At 36.7% G+C, this 21,220-nt stretch overlaps 1 protein-coding gene across 7 annotated transcripts in view; it reads left to right on the top strand.

Annotated features, from left to right (window-relative positions):
* Positions 1-20,605, top strand: part of DMXL2 (Dmx like 2) — a 141,726-nt gene extending 121,121 nt beyond the window's left edge. For 4 of the 7 annotated variants that reach the window (XM_025883765.2, XM_025883764.2, XM_073877008.1 and 1 more), the window contains 17 exons: positions 785-1,033; positions 4,361-4,539; positions 6,002-6,132; positions 6,657-6,742; positions 7,156-7,357; positions 8,183-8,300; positions 11,541-11,603; positions 12,382-12,468; positions 12,544-12,665; positions 13,858-13,996; positions 14,675-14,735; positions 14,865-14,992; positions 15,499-15,576; positions 16,980-17,071; positions 17,703-17,755; positions 18,818-19,035; positions 19,186-20,605. In XM_025883765.2, coding sequence (XP_025739550.1) covers positions 785-1,033; positions 4,361-4,539; positions 6,002-6,132; positions 6,657-6,742; positions 7,156-7,357; positions 8,183-8,300; positions 11,541-11,603; positions 12,382-12,468; positions 12,544-12,665; positions 13,858-13,996; positions 14,675-14,735; positions 14,865-14,992; positions 15,499-15,576; positions 16,980-17,071; positions 17,703-17,755; positions 18,818-19,035; positions 19,186-19,395 — 2,216 coding nt within the window. In that variant the 3' untranslated portion in view covers positions 19,396-20,605. Of the gene's footprint in view, positions 1-784; positions 1,034-4,360; positions 4,540-6,001; positions 6,133-6,656; positions 6,743-7,155; positions 7,358-8,182; positions 8,301-11,540; positions 11,604-12,381; positions 12,469-12,543; positions 12,666-13,857; positions 13,997-14,674; positions 14,736-14,864; positions 14,993-15,498; positions 15,577-16,979; positions 17,072-17,702; positions 17,756-18,817; positions 19,036-19,185 lie in introns of those variants that run through there. The other 3 variants (XM_073877007.1, XM_073877006.1, XM_073877010.1) reach the window with 2 other exon arrangements.
* The last annotated feature ends 615 nt before the right edge of the window (positions 20,606-21,220 follow it).

Below are 21,220 nucleotides of genomic sequence, written 5' to 3'. Positions count from 1 at the left end.
TTCACCAGTTGGTCCCACTCATGTCTTCCATGTAACATTTAGTTGTAACGTCCCATGAATCTCCTCTGATATGAACTAATTCTTCATTCCCTTTTTTTTTTGTCTTTCATGATTGACAATTTTGAAGAGTACTAGTCAGTTATTTTTTAGAATGTCCTTCACTGTGGGTTTTCTTGACTTTTTTTAAATATTAGACTCAGGTTATGTATTTTTGGCAAGGATACTACAAAAGAGATAGTGTGCCCTTAGTGCAGAATATCAAGAGGCACATCATATTGACTGGTTCCATTACTGGTGCTGTTAACTTTGACCACTTGTTAAGGTAGTTTTTGCCAGATTTCTCATTTGTTAAGCAGTTTTTTTTTCTTTGCAATTAATAAGTTTCTTTTGAAGAGATATGTAAAATATACTCTTACCCACTAATTTTAGCATCCAGTGATGATTCTTGTCTGAATCAGATATTACTGTGGGGATTACTGGATGGTAATTTTTTTCCTGATTTTCTATCATTCCTTCTACTTTTAGTTGAAATTGAATTGAAATGAGGAAGAGCTTTCCTTTCTCTCCTTTTTATTTATTTTTTCACTCATTTATTAGTACAAACCAGTGGGTCTTATTTCATTCCATAGGCTAGAATCCATTTCTGTCATTTATTTTGTTGCTCAGATTATGGGTATGATATATATTTTATAATATAGATACATAATTTTGGTTAAGTTACAAATTTGGATTTTTTTCTTCTGGAGCTTTCTGCTGATATACTTCTTATTATATACCCTAACAGGTGTGAGCTCACTTATTAATCTCTTGAGTTCAGCTCAAGATGAAGATCAGCCAAAATTGAACATTTTGTTGTGCGAAGCTGTTGTTGCTGTTTACTTAAGTTTATTGATACATGCTCTAGCTACAAATTCCTCCAATGAATTGTTTCGACTTGCAGCCCACCCATTAAATAATCGAATGTGGGCTGCTGTTTTTGGAGGGGGAGTGAAACTTGTTGTGAAACCTCAAAGGCAATCAGAAAATATTTCAGGTAAGATAAATTTGATACCAATAATATATGTAAATGTAAATAATTTCCAATGTTAAAGACTTTTTAATGTTTTAATAATTTTTATTTTGAAATTCAGTGATGTTTAAAATATCACTCTGGTTAGGATAGTAAATAACTAAACTCATGTTTGGATAAAAAATATAGTTTCAGTTCAGCAGTTTTTGATAAACCAGGAAAAATTTGAGAAGGATAAGAAAGAAATAGAGGACAGGTGAAGGTAAGTGAGGAGAATGTTAAGGAATGGAGAGGGAAAAGGATAGTTTTTAGAGAAGGAAGGTTTAAATCGTCTTCATAGAATATACCAGCAATTGGCTTTAGATTAAGTTCATGGTCATGTGCAAGATAGCCTTTCCAGTCATGCTTATAGTTTTTGAAATTCCATTTTCTGTCTTTTTTTTTTTCTTCCCTTATATACTAGAATGTGTTTTTCATTCCACTTGTTAAGATGGTAGGATATGGTGCGGTGTAGACTGATGCCATAGGAAAGGTTTCCATCTTGGTGCTGAAACATCTTAATTATCTTAATTTACCCTTAGAAATTATCTTATTACAGATGAGAAATCAGTGGTACAGAGAGTTTAAATGGCACTGGTTCTAATCTGTGTCCTTACTGCCCAAGGTTGAATTATTTTTTTTTTAAAGATATTTATTTGTTAGAGCACATGTGCAAGTGGAGGGAGGGACAGCAGGGGAGGGAGAATCTTGAGCAGACTCCCTGCTGAGCGTGGGGCCCAGTGGAGGGCTGGATCTCATGACTGAGCTGAAATCAAGAGTTGGATGCTTAACCGACTGAGCCACCTGGGGGCCCCTGCCCAAGGTCGAATTAAATGTAAGTCTGTAAGTCAGGGTAGCGAAGGAGTTCTTACCCACTTTCATTGCTTTCACTCCCACTATTTGCGGGTGACTCTTCATCTTTATCTAGGTCCTGTCTTGTTGTAGTCCACCTTAAGTTTGAAAGTTTTCCCCTTAAGTCACCTCTTTCTCTTCCTGAATTTTCTATTATTTTTTCATGGTAATTCATTTATCAAGTCATCCATGCTTAAAACCTCTAAGTACACATTTGTGTTTGGATTCACTTAACACCTACTACATGCCAAGCAGTGTTCTAGGCTCTGGGGTGAATAACACAGACAAATCCCTTACCTTCATGAAGCTTATATCTAGTGGAGGTAAAGACACAGTGAACAAATTAACAAATAATATTTCAGTTATGATAACTATGATAAAAATAAAGCAGAGTAGGTGGAGAGTGATGAAGGAAAGTGTATGGGAACAGTCTAGAGTGGTGATAAAACACGTTTCTGATGAGACTGTTTGATCAGAGTTCTGGACAAGTCAGGGATCATACCATGCATGTATTGGGCCAGACCCTTTCAAGCTGATGGTTAAGGGGAGTGTCAAGGTCATGAGGTAGGAATGAGTTTGGTATTTTCTAGGAACTGCAGAGGAGGCCAGAGTGGCTGTCTTGAGCTGGGGGAGTTTGGACAGAGATAAGGTAAGACAACAAGCTGGGGGTGAGGTCATTTAGGATATCATGGATCATGGTAAAGACTTCAGTTGTTGTGTTAAAGAAAGATGGGAAATTTACTGGCAGGAGTGACCTAATCTGACTTAAGTTTTCACAGGGCCTACTCTAGCTACTGTATGGAGAATAGACTGTGCAACAAGAATAAAAGAAGGGGGCTATTACAATAGTCCACTTGAAAGATAATTATGGGTTACCATCAAGAATGAGTGGATATACAAAGTGTGGTATATACATAAATGGAGTGTTACTCAGCCATTAAAAAGGAACAAAGTACTGATACATGCTACAACCAGCATGAAGCTCAAAAATAAGCTAAGTGAAAGGAGCCAGACATCCCACTCATGGAGGAAGACTCTGCTTCTCCCTCTGCCCCTACCCCCCACTCATGCGTTTTCTCTCTCGCTGTCTCAGATAAATAAAATCTTTTAGAATTATGATTTCCTGTAATGAGTTTTAAGAGAAGAGGGTTGACTTCTACTTTTCTGGCCTTCCCCTGTCCAGTTAGTTCCTAAATCCTTTTGCTGTTTGTTTTTCGTATTCCTCATATACGAAATTCCTCGAATACGAAATTCGTATTCCTCCTATTCCTCAAGACTCTTCTCAGTCTTGACTACCCACTGTACTAGTTCGCCCTCCTGATGTGATCGTCCCCCATCTTCTGTCTCACTGACCGAGCAAACCGTACCTCACCCTGTGACTAGCTCAGGAAGTGAGAGTGCGGATCGTCCATAGGATAAGCTCCCAGCTTCACATCCAGAGCCCTGTCCTAGCCCAGTTCTGGACTGTTCTTGTTATTCCCCTCCCTACTGCCTGTCTGGCAAAAGTAGTTTACTCCTTGTCGACCAGGGAAAAAAAAGAGACAAAATTGCAAGCTGCAAAATAAAATGTGTGCGTTTATTTGGAGTCTTTGGGATTGCAGTCTGGGAGACACAGAGTTGACCGAAATTGAAAGCATGCTCTGGAGAGACAAAGGAGGCTACAGTTTTTAAGGAGAAAAGAGGGAATTTACATACTCCTTGTTTTGAAGGAGATGTGGTTGGTACTGTTATAGTTACAGTTACCCTAATCTGTAACTAATCTAACTACAGTTACCCTAATCTGTACAGTTACCCCAATCACATTGGTTGCTATGACTAGTGCTAGGTGAAAAGTCCATGTATGTCCATTCTAAATGCAGCAGATGCCTTGGCTTTTAGTGGAGTTCAACAGCAGTTACGAGAATTGGAGACAGGAGACGCATAAACCCCACTTCCTCAGTGTCCTCCTGGCTCCATTTTAAATAACTCTCTTAGCGATGCTTACTCCATTTTATTCTCTCTGTTATCATCCTCATTCATCCAAACCTTTAGTCACTGGTTTCTGTTGCCCCTTCTTCTTCTCACATTGAGCTTCTGCCTTTTTTAAAGGCGTGCTTTACATGCTAAATCTTCCATGAATCTTTCTTGAACTGCTTAGCCAGAAATAATCACTCAAGCATTAATGAATATGCCATTTATTTGATGCATTGTACATAGAATTACTTTAATCCATATTCTGTGTAGCACACAGGCTGCTTCATCGCAAGGTATTCTTTGATGCTCTATCCTCATCTGCATCTCTGCCATGATTGCTGGAAAATGGATGCAGTAACTAAGAATGTTTAGAAGCACAGATAGAAGTAATTTAGGCTAAACTAAAACATGGCAAGAATAGGTTGAAAAGAAAAGTTAACTTGAACTCTTTGAATTAATAATGGGAAATAAATGCTGGTGTTTTTTTCCTCTTCTATCTTTATTCAGCACCTCCTGTTCCTTCTGAAGACATAGATAAACACCGTAGGAGATTTAACATGCGAATGCTAGTCCCCGGAAGACCTGTAAAAGATGCTACCCCACCACCAGTGCCTGCAGAGAGACCATCTTACAAAGAAAAATTTATTCCTCCTGAACTTAGTATGTGGGATTATTTTGTTGCAAAGGTAAGGGGTGTGAGGAGCACAAGCTTTGTATGTGTTCATTTTATTAATTCTTATGTATGCATCACATAGGAATGATGAGGCAGCTTCTGGGTTGAATAATTACAGTTTATTTTTATTTTTTTAAAAGATTTTATTTGAGACAGAGCAGAGTGAGCGAGAGAGCATGAGCGAGGGGGAGGGGCAGAGGGAGAAGCAGGCTCCCCTCTGAGCAGGGAGCCCAATATGGGACTCGATCCCAGGACCCTGAGATCATGACCCGAGCCAAAGGCAGACGCTTAATGACTGAGCCACCCAGGTGCCCCCCCACCCCAGGGAGATTTTTATTGCAATTAACTTAAAACCTGTAAATTAATTTGTAAAGAATTATAGTTTTACATGTTTCAGTCTCCTTATATAGCTTTAGAAGGATTTGTGATTTCCTTCACTATAGCTCTTTGACAAAAACGTTTTCATAAAGTTTTTCCTTCATTATGTATGTTTTTCAGTGTGTCCTTTTTCTTTAGACTTTTCTCACTAGTTATGTTGATACATAACTTGGTTTTTAATATTTCTGTGATGTACATTTTATTTTTTTTTGAAGTATAATTGACATAGGATGATCTATTAGTTTCAGGTGTGCAACACAAGGATTCAGCAGTTGTATACATTATGTTGTGCTCACCACAATAAGTGTAGTCATCAGCTGTCACCAGACAACATTATTACAGTATTATTGACTATATTCCCTATGCTGTACTTTTCATCCCCATGAACTGTTTATTTTATAACTGGAAGTTTGTACCTCTTTATCCCTTTCACCTATTTTGCCCATCTCCCACTCCTCTGGCTACCACCAGTTTGTTCTCTGCATGATTCTGTTTCTGTTTTTTTTTGTTTGTTTTTTACTTTTATTTACTTTTTAAAAGATTTTTATGTATTTGAGAGAAAGAGAGAAAGCACATGAGCAGAGGGAGGGGCAGAGGGAGAAGGACCCTGGGATCATGACCTGAGCCGAAATTGGCGGCTCAACCGACTGAGCCACCCAGGCGCCCCAGTTTGTTTTTTAGATTCTACGTATAATTGAATCATATGGTATTTGTTTTCTCTATCTGATTTGTTTCACTTAGCATAATGTCCTACAGGTCGTCTATGTTGTCACAGATGGCAAGATCACATTCTTTTTTATGATTGAGTAATACTCCATTGTGTATTATCACATCTTCTTTATCCATTCATCTATCTGTGGACACTTGGGTTGCTTCCATAAGTTGGCTTTTGTAATTAATGCTGCAGAAATATTTCTGTTGTATCTAGCTATTCAGGTATTTTATGGAATTTGCCTAGTTTTCTTGACTTTTCTAGGTCTAGTATCACTTGTGAAAGGAAATTTTTACTTAGACACCACTTAAAATATTCAGTATTAAGTTAGGACAAAAACAGCCCAATTATATATTTAAAAAATAACTTTTATCTTTTATTGCAGCCATTTCTCCCTTTGTCTGATAGTGGTGTTATATATGATTCTGATGAAAGCATTCATAGTGATGAAGAAGAAGATGATGCTTTTTTTTCAGATACACAAATACAAGAGCACCAAGATCCAAATTCTTATAGGTAAATAAGGATTTTCTCCTTTTTTTTTGTAAAAAAAAAAAAAAAATCCTGATGTTAGTAATTTTAAGTAATATTATGAATTTATACGAGAGCTGACTTCCATTTTCAGGTTAGTAATTCTGTACCTTTGAGGTAAATTTCTAGACAGTAGTGTATTTCTTTCACATCTAGTTTCAAAGAATAGCTTACATGTAGAGGGTAAACAAACATTTTTAGTGAGAAAAAATACAGAATTTATTGATGTGCTATTAGAACTTTAACATATATTCATTGATATGCTATTAGATTCCATGTGACTATGTGGTAAATTTTTTCCATTAGTTAATTTTCGGATATTTTAAGTGTGACATTGTTACATATTTTCTATTTTCAGAGTGTATACAAAGGTTCAGGTTGTTAGAAAAAAACAGCTTTTTTTCTGGGTTGGAGATTGGGTTAAGCAATTGACAGGAATCATTACTATGCTTCTCTCCTGATGTTATTTTCAGTGAAGGAGAATTTGTTTGTTTGTTTTCCTTGAACAGCTGGGCTCTTCTGCATTTGACAATGGTTAAGCTAGTACTTCACAATGTCAAGAATTTCTTTCCCATTGCTGGGTTGGAATTCTCTGGTAAGTAAGTAATGTTCTTAAATATAATAAATTAGCATCAAGTTTCTCTTCACAAAAATCTATGTAAAAGAGCATTTGGTACTAAAAATTAGAAATTTTATGAGGTCTTGTGTTTTTTAGGTCCCAGTCCATGATTTTAATTCATAGCAAGAACCACTGTTTACCCAGAGGGTTGAAAGAAAAAGCAAGAAATTAGACTAGAGAAGCTACACATTTTCTCAGCTCATTTTAGAGAGCTGGCCTTCTGTTTTATTAAAAGCACTAAGAATCCAAATGGTATAAGATTAACATTTTCAAATTTATTTGTGTTTTCAGAGATTTTGGCTCTAAAAATTCAGATTTTTAAAATATGAGGATGATCACCATTTTTTTTTTTTTATCAAAACAAAATGACATTTTCTGTTGCCTTTTAGAGTTGCCTGTGACATCACCATTAGGTATTGCTGTGATTAAAAACTTGGAGAACTGGGAACAGATCTTGCAAGAGAAAATGGATCAGTTTGAAGGTCCACCCCCTAACTATATCAACACATACCCAACTGACCTTTCAGTAGGAGCCGGACCAGCTATTCTTCGAAATAAAGCAATGCTAGAACCAGAAAATACTCCATTCAAGTAAGGATGCTCTCCTAATGCTCATGAGAGCCTTGGAAGATAGTTTGGCAAAATGTGCCCATGTTATGTTTATATGAAAACGTTCATAACTTTGAACCTATGGTTCTATTTTTAGTAGTTATATTTAGTTAAGGAAAACATAAGCAATCTGCATAGAAAACATTTTTCCCAGTATTACCTATAATTCAGTACACTTATTACTTGTATAATCAGAAAAAATTTATTATATTTTTGCCATTATTTTAAGAACTTATACAGAAATATTTTGGAATAATAATCTACATGTGCAAACAAGGTGCTACTGACATTTTGGCAGTAATTTAACAGTAAACACATCAAGGTTTTTTACTGATGTTTTGAACTTCTACCTGCCCTCCTGCCTGTCCTTTGAATAAGCAGCATGCTTTTTGTGAGGCACCTGTCCCATAATTAAGAGTATTGCTGATAAGCTTGAAAAAAAGAGCAAGGCTTTTTAGTTGGGCTATTAAAAATGAAATCTGTGACTTTATATTCATTGGTGATGTTATGTAACCAACAGAACCAAGCCTACAATATAATTTAAAAAGAGAATAATAAGAACTTCTTTTGACTCTCAGCTCAACCTGTTCATTCAGAGAACCTGTAATTAGAGAATTAACTGCTAGATGAAGGAATGATTTTTAAAAGAACTAAAAATTAAAAGAAATAAATTTATAAAATTTTGTTGAGCTTAATAATGTAACTTATTTGCAATAGATAATGGAGGCTTTTTTTTTTTAAGTTTCTGCAAATATGAAGCATATTTTCTACAGAGTAAAAGAAGATACATTAATTTTTTTCTCATAGATCCCGGGATTCTTCTGCACTTCCAGTCAAACGACTCTGGCATTTCCTCGTTAAACAAGAAGTTCTTCAAGAGACATTTATTAGATATATTTTCACGAAGAAAAGAAAACAGAGTGAGGTATTTTGAAAAGAATTTTTCTGTGTAGTTTTTGTTTAGTTTTAACATTTCTAATGAAGTCAGTGCTTGATTTACTTTTTGGTTGGAACTTATTATCTTTCATACCTTATGGATAATAGTTGATTTACCAGACTACAGTGAATCTCTTTTATAAGATAAAATCTTATAATTTTCATTTTAGAACAATGAAGCCAACATAGATCTCTTGGTAAATCATGTATAACTAAGTGAAAGTTGGTCCTTCTTGTGCGATACTTGCCATTGGGCTTTTACAAATAATAAATACTGTGATGGATGATTTGGGTAATTTAATATATAAATGAGTGTACTCTATATGATGATTCTTTGAAAATCATTTAATTGGCAATCTAACATAGCCCTTTAAAAGCATCTTATTTATTTAGCACTTAGAAATGAAGAGGATAAACTTTAGAAGCAAGAAATTCAGGATAATTTTGTGAAGGAGAATAAACTACAGAAATACAAATACGAGATGAAGGAAGTTTGCTTTTACAAAGTGAGGCAGAGGTTCTGCTTTGCACAGTGATTTTTAAGCTGAATATGAATTAATAATGTAATGCCATACAGGGTTCAAGAAGAATCAGGAACCTGGGAGACTGGGACATTTGAACTTAAAAGTTACCCCTTCCTTCTTAAATGAGGGGTGCACAGATCTGTTCTATGAGCATATCAGTCCTACATATCAGGCTACTTAATGAGGTAATGGGCAGTGTTCAGAGTAGAGTATCAGATGAGATTAAAGATTTGGTAAACAAAATCTACGAGAAAAGAGTAACGAATTATATTTCACTTAGGAAAGTGAAAACTGAGAGGGACAGTTTACATGGCTCAGATTCCCAAGGTAAAATATAGAACTGCGTCTCTGTTTCCCCCCATACCTGGAGTGGCAGAACCTACCCAACTCATTCTTTCGTTAGTCGCCCATATCTAAATGGTAATTGTGGTCAGCCCTTGTGAATGGTCACTTATTTTCTGTATGGATTTAATATTATGTATCTAAATGAAGACGTAGGGGAAATGAGCTGTGGGGTTACTTTGGAGTCTTAGAAGCTTTTTTCGATAACAAAAGATCCAGATGGTATTGAAATCATTGATGTGTTGGGTTTTGTTAGGGAAATCATAGAGTCAACATTCTTCTCTTTCATTCAGTCCACTGTTTACACTATTTCCTGTAGTGGTGCTGAGTCCAAATTCCGTAGAATAAGATCTAGAAATCTAAGAAATAGGTTTAACATAAAAGATACTTGCTCAGTTAGGACTCTCTTATTCCCAGAAAGCCAATTCAAAAAAAAAAAAAAAAAAAGCCAATTCACTGAAGGATCAATTTTTTTGAGTGTTTAGTTCTTCAGATTATTAAATGTAATGATTCATTGAGAATATATTTTAATTATTCATGCGGTGTTTAGTGGTGGTTTGGTTGGATTGTCAGAGCTTTGGAGTGCTGTGGGAAGCCAGGGTTCTAGGTTGCTGGGACCCTCAGTCTTGTCCTTCAGGATCTGTTCTCTCAGGTTTCTTTCTTCTTTAACTAAGTCTCTCCCTTTCCTGCCCCTTAGTCTCTGTGTTCTTGGGATCAGCAGCCCATGCTGTGTGTTCTCTCTTCAAATTTTCTAACAGCAGAAGGTCTCCATGAAGAGGGAGGTGGGATAGAGATAAATCGAACATTTCTTAAAATGCTGTGTAAGCATTGGTTGGTTCCACAGATGGGAAGGAAGTACATGGTGGGAGTTTGGATGGGAGGGAGAATTTTTATCATGTACCCTTTTGTACCTTTTGAATTTCAAATTGTTGAATAGAATTACTATCTTGTCCAGTGCTATCCAATAGAACTTTCTGTGATAATGGGAATTTTTATCTGTTCTATACAATAGCAGCCACATGGTTACAGGGCACTTGAAATGTGGCTAGTGTGACTTAATTTTGTTTAATTTAAATGGTCATATGATTAATGGCTATTGTACTGAATAGCACAGATCTGAAAATTTGTTTAAAGGAAAAAATTGGAAAAATGTTAAAGCTGTTAAGACAAAATAAAAACTGGTCATTAAGCTCAGAAATATGGAACATTTATCAAAACTACCCACTCAGTGAGAGTGGTTTATCTTTTTAAATCATTAAATAGGATTTTTGGTACTCGAAAATTTGATAAATTCAGTAAATTGATTGACAGACTAATCCTAAAAATTCTAAAATGTTGCCTCATTTTTAAAAATTACTTAGAAAATTCTCCTGAGAAATGCTGAAATTTTAGATATATTCATAAGAGATATTTTTACTCCTTGAATATATTACAGAAGAATATTCTAGAAGACAGTTTTTTTGCGAAATCAATAAATGTTGCAAACTCAGCTACTTGATTAAAGGCAAACAGGTTGTTCATCAGTTTGGCTTTTGCTGAGTGGGCCTTGCACACATTTGCCTTTCTCTCATTGTCCAATGCAGCAGCCCTGGGCAGTTGCTGAAGGCATGCACGGAGAATTTGGCCCTTTGGCTAAGAGTGAAGCAGTCACTTCAAGAGGTATTAGGAGGACTGTGTTGCTCTGACCAAACCTTCACAGGTTTCCACAACTATTATTTCTGATTGTAGCTGTTCCTAATGACCCTGTCATCAACCAGGAGCAAGCTGTTTATGTGATTTCTTTCCTGTGCCCCATTTAATCAAACATTTCTTTACATATAAGGAGAAAAATTTGATTATAGTAAACAGTTGATGGGAATTCTAATCCCTGAGTCCTCCTTCATGGATATATTTCTTAGGAGTAAGACTGAAATAATTATCAGTACTTTGAATCTGTGTTCAGAAATAGTTTTAATTTGTATTTGGAATAACCCCCTGTAAGATAGGAATCTATGTAGTATAGAATGCATCTTTTCTTTCAGGTAGGTTTTATTTTTAGAGATTGCGGTATAAGTTAGGATTTTAAGTTACATAACTGGTACGCAGATAACTAATTTTCAACTATGCTAGCCATCTTATTTTGAAACAATCTTTAATAGTCACATTAATTTGAATTTTGCTTGCTTTGCTTTGTGTTCATCTGAGAACATCGTATTTACTCAGTTTTTCTTTCTTGATTTTGTGCTTTTAAAAGGAAAGTTTACACATTCATTTTTACCATCTTTAAGTTATGGATTGACCATTTCACTTTGAAATTTTTCATTCTTTTTATAATTTCGTTTCATGCATGTGTTTTGTGTTTGTGACTGTGTGGTGTTATTTAGTCTGTAGAAGAACATGTGGAACAGGTCAAACAAAACTGCGTAGCGGAAGATTCCCGCAGCAAGGTAGTAGTCCATGCTCTTGTACTTTGCTTATTCTCAGAGTTCAAGGAGCTAACCTTCATCTCTAGTACTAACCATGTTGGCTAATCAGAATACTCATTGCTCGCATACACCTCAGTGGCCTGGGGTAGGAAATTCTCCACCGTTTCCGACTTGCTCTTCCTAAGCATTGATGCTTTCCTTTCCTTCTTCCTGTGACATCTTCATGTCTCCCCCTTTCCAGTCTGTCCTTAAACATGGTGGTTTTGTCTTTCCTCGATTCTGCATCTTCTTTCCTGCCCATCATCTTTGACCCTAAGCCAGTGTACCTTCTTCTCATCCATCTCCTTTGTCCCTTTCTAACTGTTCTTTCCAACTTTTCCGTATTCCTGTCTCAGCACCCTATTTTAAAATGTTTAATTTCTTATATGACTCCTTTGTCTTTTTCCTCCACTCTGTGCCTCTTGATGCATACACATTCTTACCACAGTGTCTGCACACTTTTGGAAGAGATGCAAGTGGCCTATTGCTGTTACAAATACTAACGAAAACTATGCTAGCCATCTTTCATGACAGTTAATCAGTATCCCAGTGGAAATCTTTATAATCGGGGTGATTACAGGACATCAGATAATTTAAGCTAACTCCAAAGCTAAGTCTCAACATACTAAAATTACTGGTACCTTTCTTCTTGCTGTTGCTGTTACATTTTCTTCTTATCCTTCTTTTAAATTTTGTGGAATGTGTGTGTGTCTCACACATTGCTACACGACAATTGAAACTGTCAATAAACGTTTTGTAGGTTGAAGCTGACCTGGGCTATCCAGGTGGAAAGGCAAAAATCATTCATAAGGAATCGGATATGATCATGGCATTTTCCATTAATAAGGTAAAAGCTTTAGTCATTATAAAGATTGTACTTTTTTTTTTAGTGAATTTGCTTAAATTACTGACTGCTTTGTAGGCGAACTGTAATGAAATTGTCTTGGCTTCAACACACGATGTACAAGAACTCGATGTTACTTCTCTGTTGGCCTGTCAATCATATATATGGATTGGAGAAGAATATGACCGAGAATCCAAAAGGTTAGTTTGTCTTGTGTAGTCCATCTAAAAATGAGGTTTTCTTAAAGAACCCATTAAATGGTTATGCCCATAATTTGAATTACCTTGAAAAGCATGTATGTCTCTCCCTTTATTTGGATAGGAAACAAACATAATTGGTTTAGCTGCCAATAAGAGGTTCTTCTTATATCAGTGAACAAATGACCCATACTTCTTCCATTAGACATGGAACTCTTCATAGTGTTGGAGTCAGAATAATCCCCAATAACAAAGCCTAATGCCAAAAATACAGCATTGACATTAACCCCAAAGAAATGTCAGGAATTACGTAGTATTCAGTAAATTCAGCTGGTTTGGATAATTAAAGCAAAAAGTAGAATATACCAATATATTAATTAGACTGATAAGTCACATTTACTGAGTAATTTTCAGTGTTTCTTCTTGATTACCACCTGACAAGCATACCCTTTTTACAGATAAAAATGTAGCCAACTTTACTTTTCAGTAATGCTATGGATACAACACCAACGGTATTTTGCAACACTTTCCTATTTTGGGGTTTCTCCTCCACGTTTGCTCTCCCTCTTGCTTTTCTACAGACTCTTCGACATTTTATGTGCTTGGGAAATGGTGCATCATAGCTTCTCTCCTTGGTCTGTTGGGTTTTCTGTTTTGTTAGCATAAATACTACTACAGAATTGGTGTCAGCATATAATATTACTTCAGAGTTGATGTAACCATGTAATATGATACAGTCCATCATAAAAATTTAACATTTTTATGTGATACTATACTTTACTTGAAATTTTTAAACTCAGATTTCTTTAAAATGTATGAATCTCCCATCCAAGTACTAACTGTCCTGAACATGTGAATCTGATACATGGGATATGTGTATTTGAAGAGAACTTAGATAATCTTTTTCTAGACATGATAAAAAGAGTATTTGTGTTAAATCCTTCAAAACAAACATTTGTTCCAACTTGTGCAGCAGTAAAATTGCCCCCGGACAACATTAAATTTATAAATTTTGTTTAAAGGGAAAAAGTTAACCAGTACTAAAATTGCCTATGGTTAGGAATTACACCTAAGTTTTTCTTATGGGTATTCATTATTTATAAGTAAAGACCTGTGGGTACATAAGCAGCTCTGTAATTGGAATTTGTATTACAAGAAAATGGAACTTTCACAGTAACACAAATGTTTTTCACAGTTCAGATGATATTGATTATCGTGGTTCCACTACAACTCTTTATCAAGCCAGTGCAACAGGCTATTCAGCAGGTCAGGTGCGTCCACCTTCACCTCTGCCGTGGCTGGGCAGTGGGCAGACCAGCACTGGAGCCGGTGTGGTATGTTACTTACTATTAGGTGTGGTTTCTGGGTATGGACTCACCCAAAAATAAGTTGAAATCACTTTGACTTGGGAATGATCCCAAAGATCAGGGGCAGTGACTAGTTAGTACTCAATAATAATAATAGCTAAGATGTGACTTTCTTTGTGTCAGGGACACATTTTCCTTCACCACAACCATAGGTGGTAGGTGCTTTTATTACCTCCCATTATCATTTTATAGATGAGCAAACTGAGAAGCACCAAGTGGGTAAAGCAGAGACAAAGAGGAGTTGTTCTACTGCAGGTGTTTGAAAAATGTGTCTATAACGTTGTTGTTAGTCACTGTAGTTGAAGGGGTCCTGTTCTCATGTTCTGCTCTGAAGAATCTGCAGATACTCCTCAGTGTCCTTAGGGAGGGCACTTGGAGGAGTTCTCTTAATCACTCAATGAAGCCGCTTGGTATCTGCCTGGTCCATATGGGCCAGGGCTACGCTCGTAAGTGAGTGCTTCCGCAGCCTGTTCGGACGAGTGTCATATGTGAAGTGGTTCAGAAAACCCACAACAGGCCATATGTTAGTAATAATCCGGTTGTGAGAGAATAAAGGTTATGAGAATTAGAGTTGGCCTGAAGCGTATTCTTCCTTGTCTCTTCTGTGATGCACAAAATGAATTTGTCTTTTATCTTCTTTTAAAGCTTATGAAAAGGAATCTACATAATGTTAAGAGAATGACCTCCCATCCAGTCCATCAGTACTGTAAGTGTTTTGTGACCCAGAGCATTGTAAATGGCCTTTGTCATTCTGAAATTCATTTATAGAATGGGAAATATTGGAACTCTGTAGTTTTTTCATTTCTTATTTTCTGCTTTTCCTTTTGTGTTTCAGATCTCACAGGTGCTCAGGATGGCAGCGTACGAATGTTTGAATGGACACGACCTCAGCAACTTGTCTGTTTCCGCCAAGCTGGCAATGCAAGAGTTACCAGATTATATTTTAATTCACAAGGCAACAAGGTTGGCTCTTGGGGCTTACTGCTAAGTTCATCTGAAAAAGATATTTATGAGTAGATGGTTAGTAAAACTACATCTGAAAACCAATTCAGTGACCTGGATTTAAGCTGGGCAGGCAGTTTATTGGGTTCTGCTTATACACTCCTCTTGGCTCCCAACAAAGCACAGATCTTAAATTTTGTATGGATCAGTCATCCATTTAAAGATATAAAATACTGTGAAGGTAAATAACTCTTTCTGTTGAGTGTGTTGGTGGTGCCTATAAGCTCAGTCAAGCACCTGAGAAAAACCTTCCAGTTTCTTACTAAATTATCTTAGAGACGTTTGGAGGAAAATGAAATAGGTATGGACAAGCATTTAAAAGGTTGCAGGATATTTATAGTGCCTAACTTTCATAGGAACTACGGTAATAGAAATAGGTGTAGGCAGAATGTTAAGTGAGGTTTGAGTGACTCCATCAGTGATTTTGCCTTACTAAGAAGCTGTGTTTTTTTATGCCATTCTTACAGTGTGGTGTTGCAGATGGAGAGGGTTTTCTGAGTATCTGGCAAGTAAACCAAACAGCATCGAATCCTAAACCTTACATGGTAAGTATCATATGGCATTCCCAGAGCACATAGAGAGGCTGCTTTGTTTATGAAGTGTCTGTTTCAGACACTAAATCTCATTGGAGATTCACTCATTGGATCTGTTGAGAAGGAGACACCTCTGCCCAGCAGCACAGCACCCATTATTGCCCTAGTTTAAACCGAAATGACTTTGCTTTTCAGAACTTGAAGGATGACTATTATATTTGAAAATGTTCAGGGGATTTCCCTGTGAGTGGTCCTACTTTTTTGAAAATTCTAACTTCTTGATAGATTTTTAATATAGTACCTAAAATGAATCACTACAAAATTCTAACAGGTTTTGTGTATTCTAATTTGCTTCAGAATTTTTCTTACTAAAGTAACCAATCCCAGTATGTTCATTCATTAATCCAAATCATATTAAAACTTTTGGTGGTGCACACAAACCTATCTTTACCTGGTAGGGGCTCAGGTAGGGTAGGAGGGCTGGAAGGTAGTGCCATCTTGTGCAGAACTTCAGGCTTCATATGTGTTGATTTTAATTTTCTTTTCTAGACTGTATGGTTTTAATTATATGAGACAAGATATTTCTCTTGAATTAGTGCCCTGTAGACTGTCATAAAGTTTTTATAGAAATGGAAGTGATCTTGAATCTATCCTTTTGCCTTCACTCAGATCAATACCATGATAATTCCAAACAGAAGAATGTCTATTTTAAAATACCTGGACACCCTCCTGGGTCTTTGCCTCCAAATTTCTGTTCATTCACTCGATCCAACAAGTAGAGGCATGCCTGCCTCAGTAAATCGTTTCCCACAGTGCTGGAACATCTTTAGGGGTGGTTTGGGGCAGCTGTAAGCCTGTAGATAATTTGCAGGACCACTTTTGACCTTGTTTTTGTTATTGCTAAAGGTCTTCAAGTGGAAGGAAAGAGATGGTAAGGAAGGTGGATGTTTGCATTTAGGTTATAAAGTTAATTTGACTTGAGCTCTTCACACTGTAGTCTAAGACTATGAGAATGGGCATGTAGGAGTTTCCCTCCTTGGGTCATTATTGTTTGTTATGATTTATATTATTATGTAAAATTTATTAAATGTATTTGAGATCATTAACACTGAGTTTGATTGGGCCCTTAATGTAATTGAATGGCTTGGTTAAGTTCATCCTATTCCTTTGTTAGATAATCTAAAAAAAAAAAACCCTTTAATTCCATATTTTTTACTATTCCAGTTTTAAAATATCATTGGATATTAGCTAAATAATATGCAAATGATAGCTAATGCTCTTCTCACTTATTCTCTATTCTGGATGTTTAACGATGGTTCTTAGCTCACGCATGTACTGCTAGCAGAACTGTGTGTGTGAGATTCTGGATTGTCTTGGGCTCCTAGGTAACATCACTTGCGCTTTGTTTCTTGTAGAGTTGGCAGTGCCACAGTAAAGCCACAAGTGACTTCGCATTTATTACCTCTTCAAGTCTGGTTGCCACGTCTGGACAGTCCAATGACAGTAGGTAGGTTGACAGAAGCATCATAAGAAATAAGCAGAAAGGTGTTCTGCAAAGTATGGACTTTTTCACTTAGTAGAGTTTTTCCACCTCGTGAATACAAAAACTTTCTGTTACATAATGATCTCAGTAGTTTTCCTTATCAAGAAGAAACAAGTACTCCTAATGTAGACTCTCAATAAGCATATGTAATTATGTTAAAGCTTCTTTTTTTTTTTGCTGTTGACATGTCTTGAGACTCTGTAGCCATCATGCTCAATATTTTCTTTGACCTGACACTGCTGTCATTGGCAACACATGCCATGAATAAAACCTCTCATTTCCTGGCAATGGTTACCCCTGGGGGTCAGAAGCATCCCTTCTCCCCAGGAACTTGTGCCTCAGTTTCCCTGGAGTGGTAATGGAAAAATGAGGGGTTGGGGGATGAGATGGCAGAGACACATGGGACCATGTGAGATAGAACTGTGCGGTTCGAAAAGGATAAACTCTTAGCTTCTATTCTCGTCCTAGTTGAGAATCATTGCTTTATGAATACGAGTGAACAGAAAAGATAGTAAGATGCAATGAGTAAAAATATTTGACTTGAAGCCAGTATCAAAAAACACATCATGAACCATTGTTGTGTTTTCTTTATAAGAAATGTATGCCTCTGGGACACATTGATATCACCTGGAAACAGCCTCATTCATGGTAAGTGAGTTAAGGTCTGTGATTTTTAATACACTATGAAGGAATGCTTTCCTGGTTTTATTCTAACCAGTGAGTCTTTATTCATGGGTTATAAATAAATATCTGGCTATCTTGCTGAGGGTAACTATCCAGCTAGCATAGAATAGTCTTTATTTTGTATTTTATTTGGAAAATATGACATGGAGATTCCTTTTTAGGAATTAGTTGCAAAGTATTTGAGCTCAGTAGAAAGGAGGTATTTTAAAGAATTACACCTAACTATAAAATAAAAGTTAACCTTATAAGAACAAGAAATATGAACGATGCCACTTAAATATTATTCCTTTTAAGACTGTTTTTCCAGTTGGTGTCCAAGAGAGCCCTTTTTCCCGTGATGCTGTTGAGAGAAGGCTCCATGCTCTAGTACATTTGGGTTAAACATAGCTAGGTGGATTCTTTTACAGAGAGATTTTTCAGTCTTTTTTTGTACTGATACACATTTTGAAAGTATAGTTATTTCTCCATTTTATTTGATTGCAAATTGTCTTTCTCTGAAGAATTAACAACTCTTAAAGATTTACCACATACTGGTTTAAGGCTTTAATTGTATTAAAATGCAGAGGATCTTGGGACAGCTAACTCCTCACCTTGTAACGGGTCATTTTCACACAACTGTAGTTGAGTTTGTGACTTACCTGACATGAACTTGTGATGAAGCTGTCTGGGCAGGAACGAGGAAAGGGTAGATACCTGTCCTGGTGGGCATTAATGTGCTGGCTGAACGGATCATTGAGAAGCTTGGTCTCCTCTGCACGTCTCGCTTCTACAGGTTTCTTGCGAGGCAGCGTAACTGAGCTTGGGCTTAACATTTAAACTTCCTGCATGTGTTTTCATATTGAGATTATGGATAAGAACTTTTTTTCTGTCATTGCTTGGGATCTTTTTTTAATACTTGGATCATGATCACAGAAACTGAAATGAAAATTTGTCAGTAGTTTCTGTGTTATTTAAATGTACATTTAAACCTTACCAGACTTGTCAGGATAGAAATTGGGAAAGACGTCTGGTGTTTTCCTTCTTCAGGTTTTACATGCCACGATCATGGTGCCACGGTCCTGCAGTATGCGCCCAAACAGCAGCTCCTAATCTCTGGAGGTAGGAAAGGCTGTGTCTGCATTTTTGACATCAGGCAGAGACAGCTGATTCATACATTCCAGGCACATGACTCCGCTATTAAGGCTCTGGCTCTGGATCCCTGTGAGGAATATTTTACTACAGGTTCAGCAGAAGGTAACATAAAGGTGAGTCGGTACAAGAAGTTGGAAGGTGCAAGAATATTATCTGTAGATGCTGTCAAGACTGGGGAACAGAAACCCCACCGCACTCTTTGATCTTTGGTCCCTTTCTCTTTTCTAACACTTACCCTTTGTGTTTTTACTCTTTTTCAACAGGTTTGGAGGCTGACAGGCCATGGCCTGATTCATTCATTCAAAAACGAACACGCTAAGCAGTCCATATTCAGAAACCTTGGGGCTGGCGTCATGCAGATCGACATCATCCCGGGCAACCGGATCTTCTCCTGTGGGGCCGATGGCACACTAAAAACCAGGGTGTTGCCCAGTGCTTTTAACATCCCCAACAGAATTCTTGACATTCTCTAGACTTTAGGATTGGGGCTTTATTTTTATAAACATTTCAATTAAAATACATTGTAGTAACGAATAGGCATTTCTGCTTCCCAAGCAGCTGTTCACACACTGAAAACAATGCAGAGAATCTCTGTAGAATCTGAGACTGACCCAAGCTGAGTGTTGCCCATACAGGTTGGTAGAATGACTGTGCATGTACCTTGTTATCATGCTGACATACTTTAAAACAAAACAAAACCCTAGTGTTATATGAAGGGTAGCTATTCTTTACAGCATTTAGCAAACCTGATTCAGAAAACATTTGAGGTTAGAAAGTTAGCCTGTTAGTAAGTTATAATAATGTGAAGGACCTTTATACCAAATTAAGGAGGAAAATGTTGCTGGTTCAGGTTTTTCTTCCCAGTCTTATCACTGATGGAAGCATGCCCGCAGGCTCCTGTGTTCAGGGAAGGATAGTCACAAGGTGTGAGAAGCTCTAGATCACCAGAAACCCTTTCTGCTGTGGCGCAGGGTACCGTGACTAGTTCTCTGCTGGGAGAGGTCATTTCCATTCTTCCCTGCTGATTATTTTTCCTGTTAGTGTTTTTACTGAGCTAGTACTGTAACTTGCAAATGAGTGCAAATTTAAATGCAATGTTTTCCTTACTATTTGCACACTCACATTTTTTTGGACTGCTAGTTTTTCTATTTAAATATCTGCCTTCATGTTAGGAATGTAATATGTGAACATGACATATTTGTAGTTGACCAAACATACCAGTTTAGTACTTTTTCTTTCAGGGTTAAACACCCGCCACATTTAAGGCTATGTTGAAACTACACCAATAGAGCATTTCATATCATAATTTAACTGAATGTTAGGCTTTTTGTGGCCAGTTAATAGTTGATGAGATTGGTGATATTATTTATTACCACAGCCTATTGTATAAACTATGCAGAGTTAAAATATTATTTGCTTATAAATTATTAGCCGATGTTGTCATATTTTGATGTACCTCCTTGGTTATGACCAAAAAATGTTCTTGAGATATTGAAACCAATGTTTGTGTATTTAAATGTTTACCAGCAAATTGTCTCATCATGTTAATGAGAATGTTTAATGCCTGTGTGGTAAATAGTAAAATATAATGGCATAAAAGCACCTTTCTCTGAAGGCGATGTGATGTTCGGGCTGTGAAATACATATGTAAAAGAAAAATAAATGTTATTTGTTAGAGTTTTATCTTAGTTTAGTCTGGCCTTCTTTAAAAGTATTTTTAACTACTTACTATTTTAAATTTGAGTAAATATTTGACAGTTAAAAGAATTTTTAAGCTACTAGGCTCTTCATTTATTCACAGATATTTACTGAGTACTTTCTGTAGCAGAAGCAATTCTAGGGATGCAGTGGTGAGCCAGACAGAAGGCACTCAGCACTGGGATTTAGTTGGGTAAGAACTAACGTGACTGTACCTTGTCTTGCTTATTGAATTAAATGCTGATTTTGGTGCTGACCCTGGTGAAGGAGCTGAGCTGGGAATAGTGCTTATGTGGAGTCAAGGTGAGGGAAGGAGGATGTCTGAAACACAAATTTGACAAAAAGTGCAAATATATACATACACTTACCACAGTTTAGTATACAGTAACCTGTGTGTGTTGCATCTTCTCCAGCTTTGTATTCATTATCCTAAAGTAGTACCAGCCGATTCAGTCGATCTGCAAGAGAATAGAATTTTGAAACAAATTCAGACTTTCGCAGTAGCTGCCACCTTCTTTGAGCTGTTACTTTACAGTAATCTGGCATATGTCATAATACTTTGTTTTTAAAAAGTTTCAAATACATTTTTATAAGTTCTAG

The sequence above is a fragment of the Callorhinus ursinus genome, unplaced genomic scaffold, assembly GCF_003265705.2.
Source record: "Callorhinus ursinus isolate GAN/ISIS: 27379988/994484 unplaced genomic scaffold, GSC_fseal_2.0 scaffold25, whole genome shotgun sequence".
Classification (NCBI taxonomy): domain Eukaryota; kingdom Metazoa; phylum Chordata; class Mammalia; order Carnivora; family Otariidae; genus Callorhinus; species Callorhinus ursinus.
Note: the sequence above shows the minus strand (reverse complement) of the source record. Positions and strands in the feature narration are given on the sequence as shown.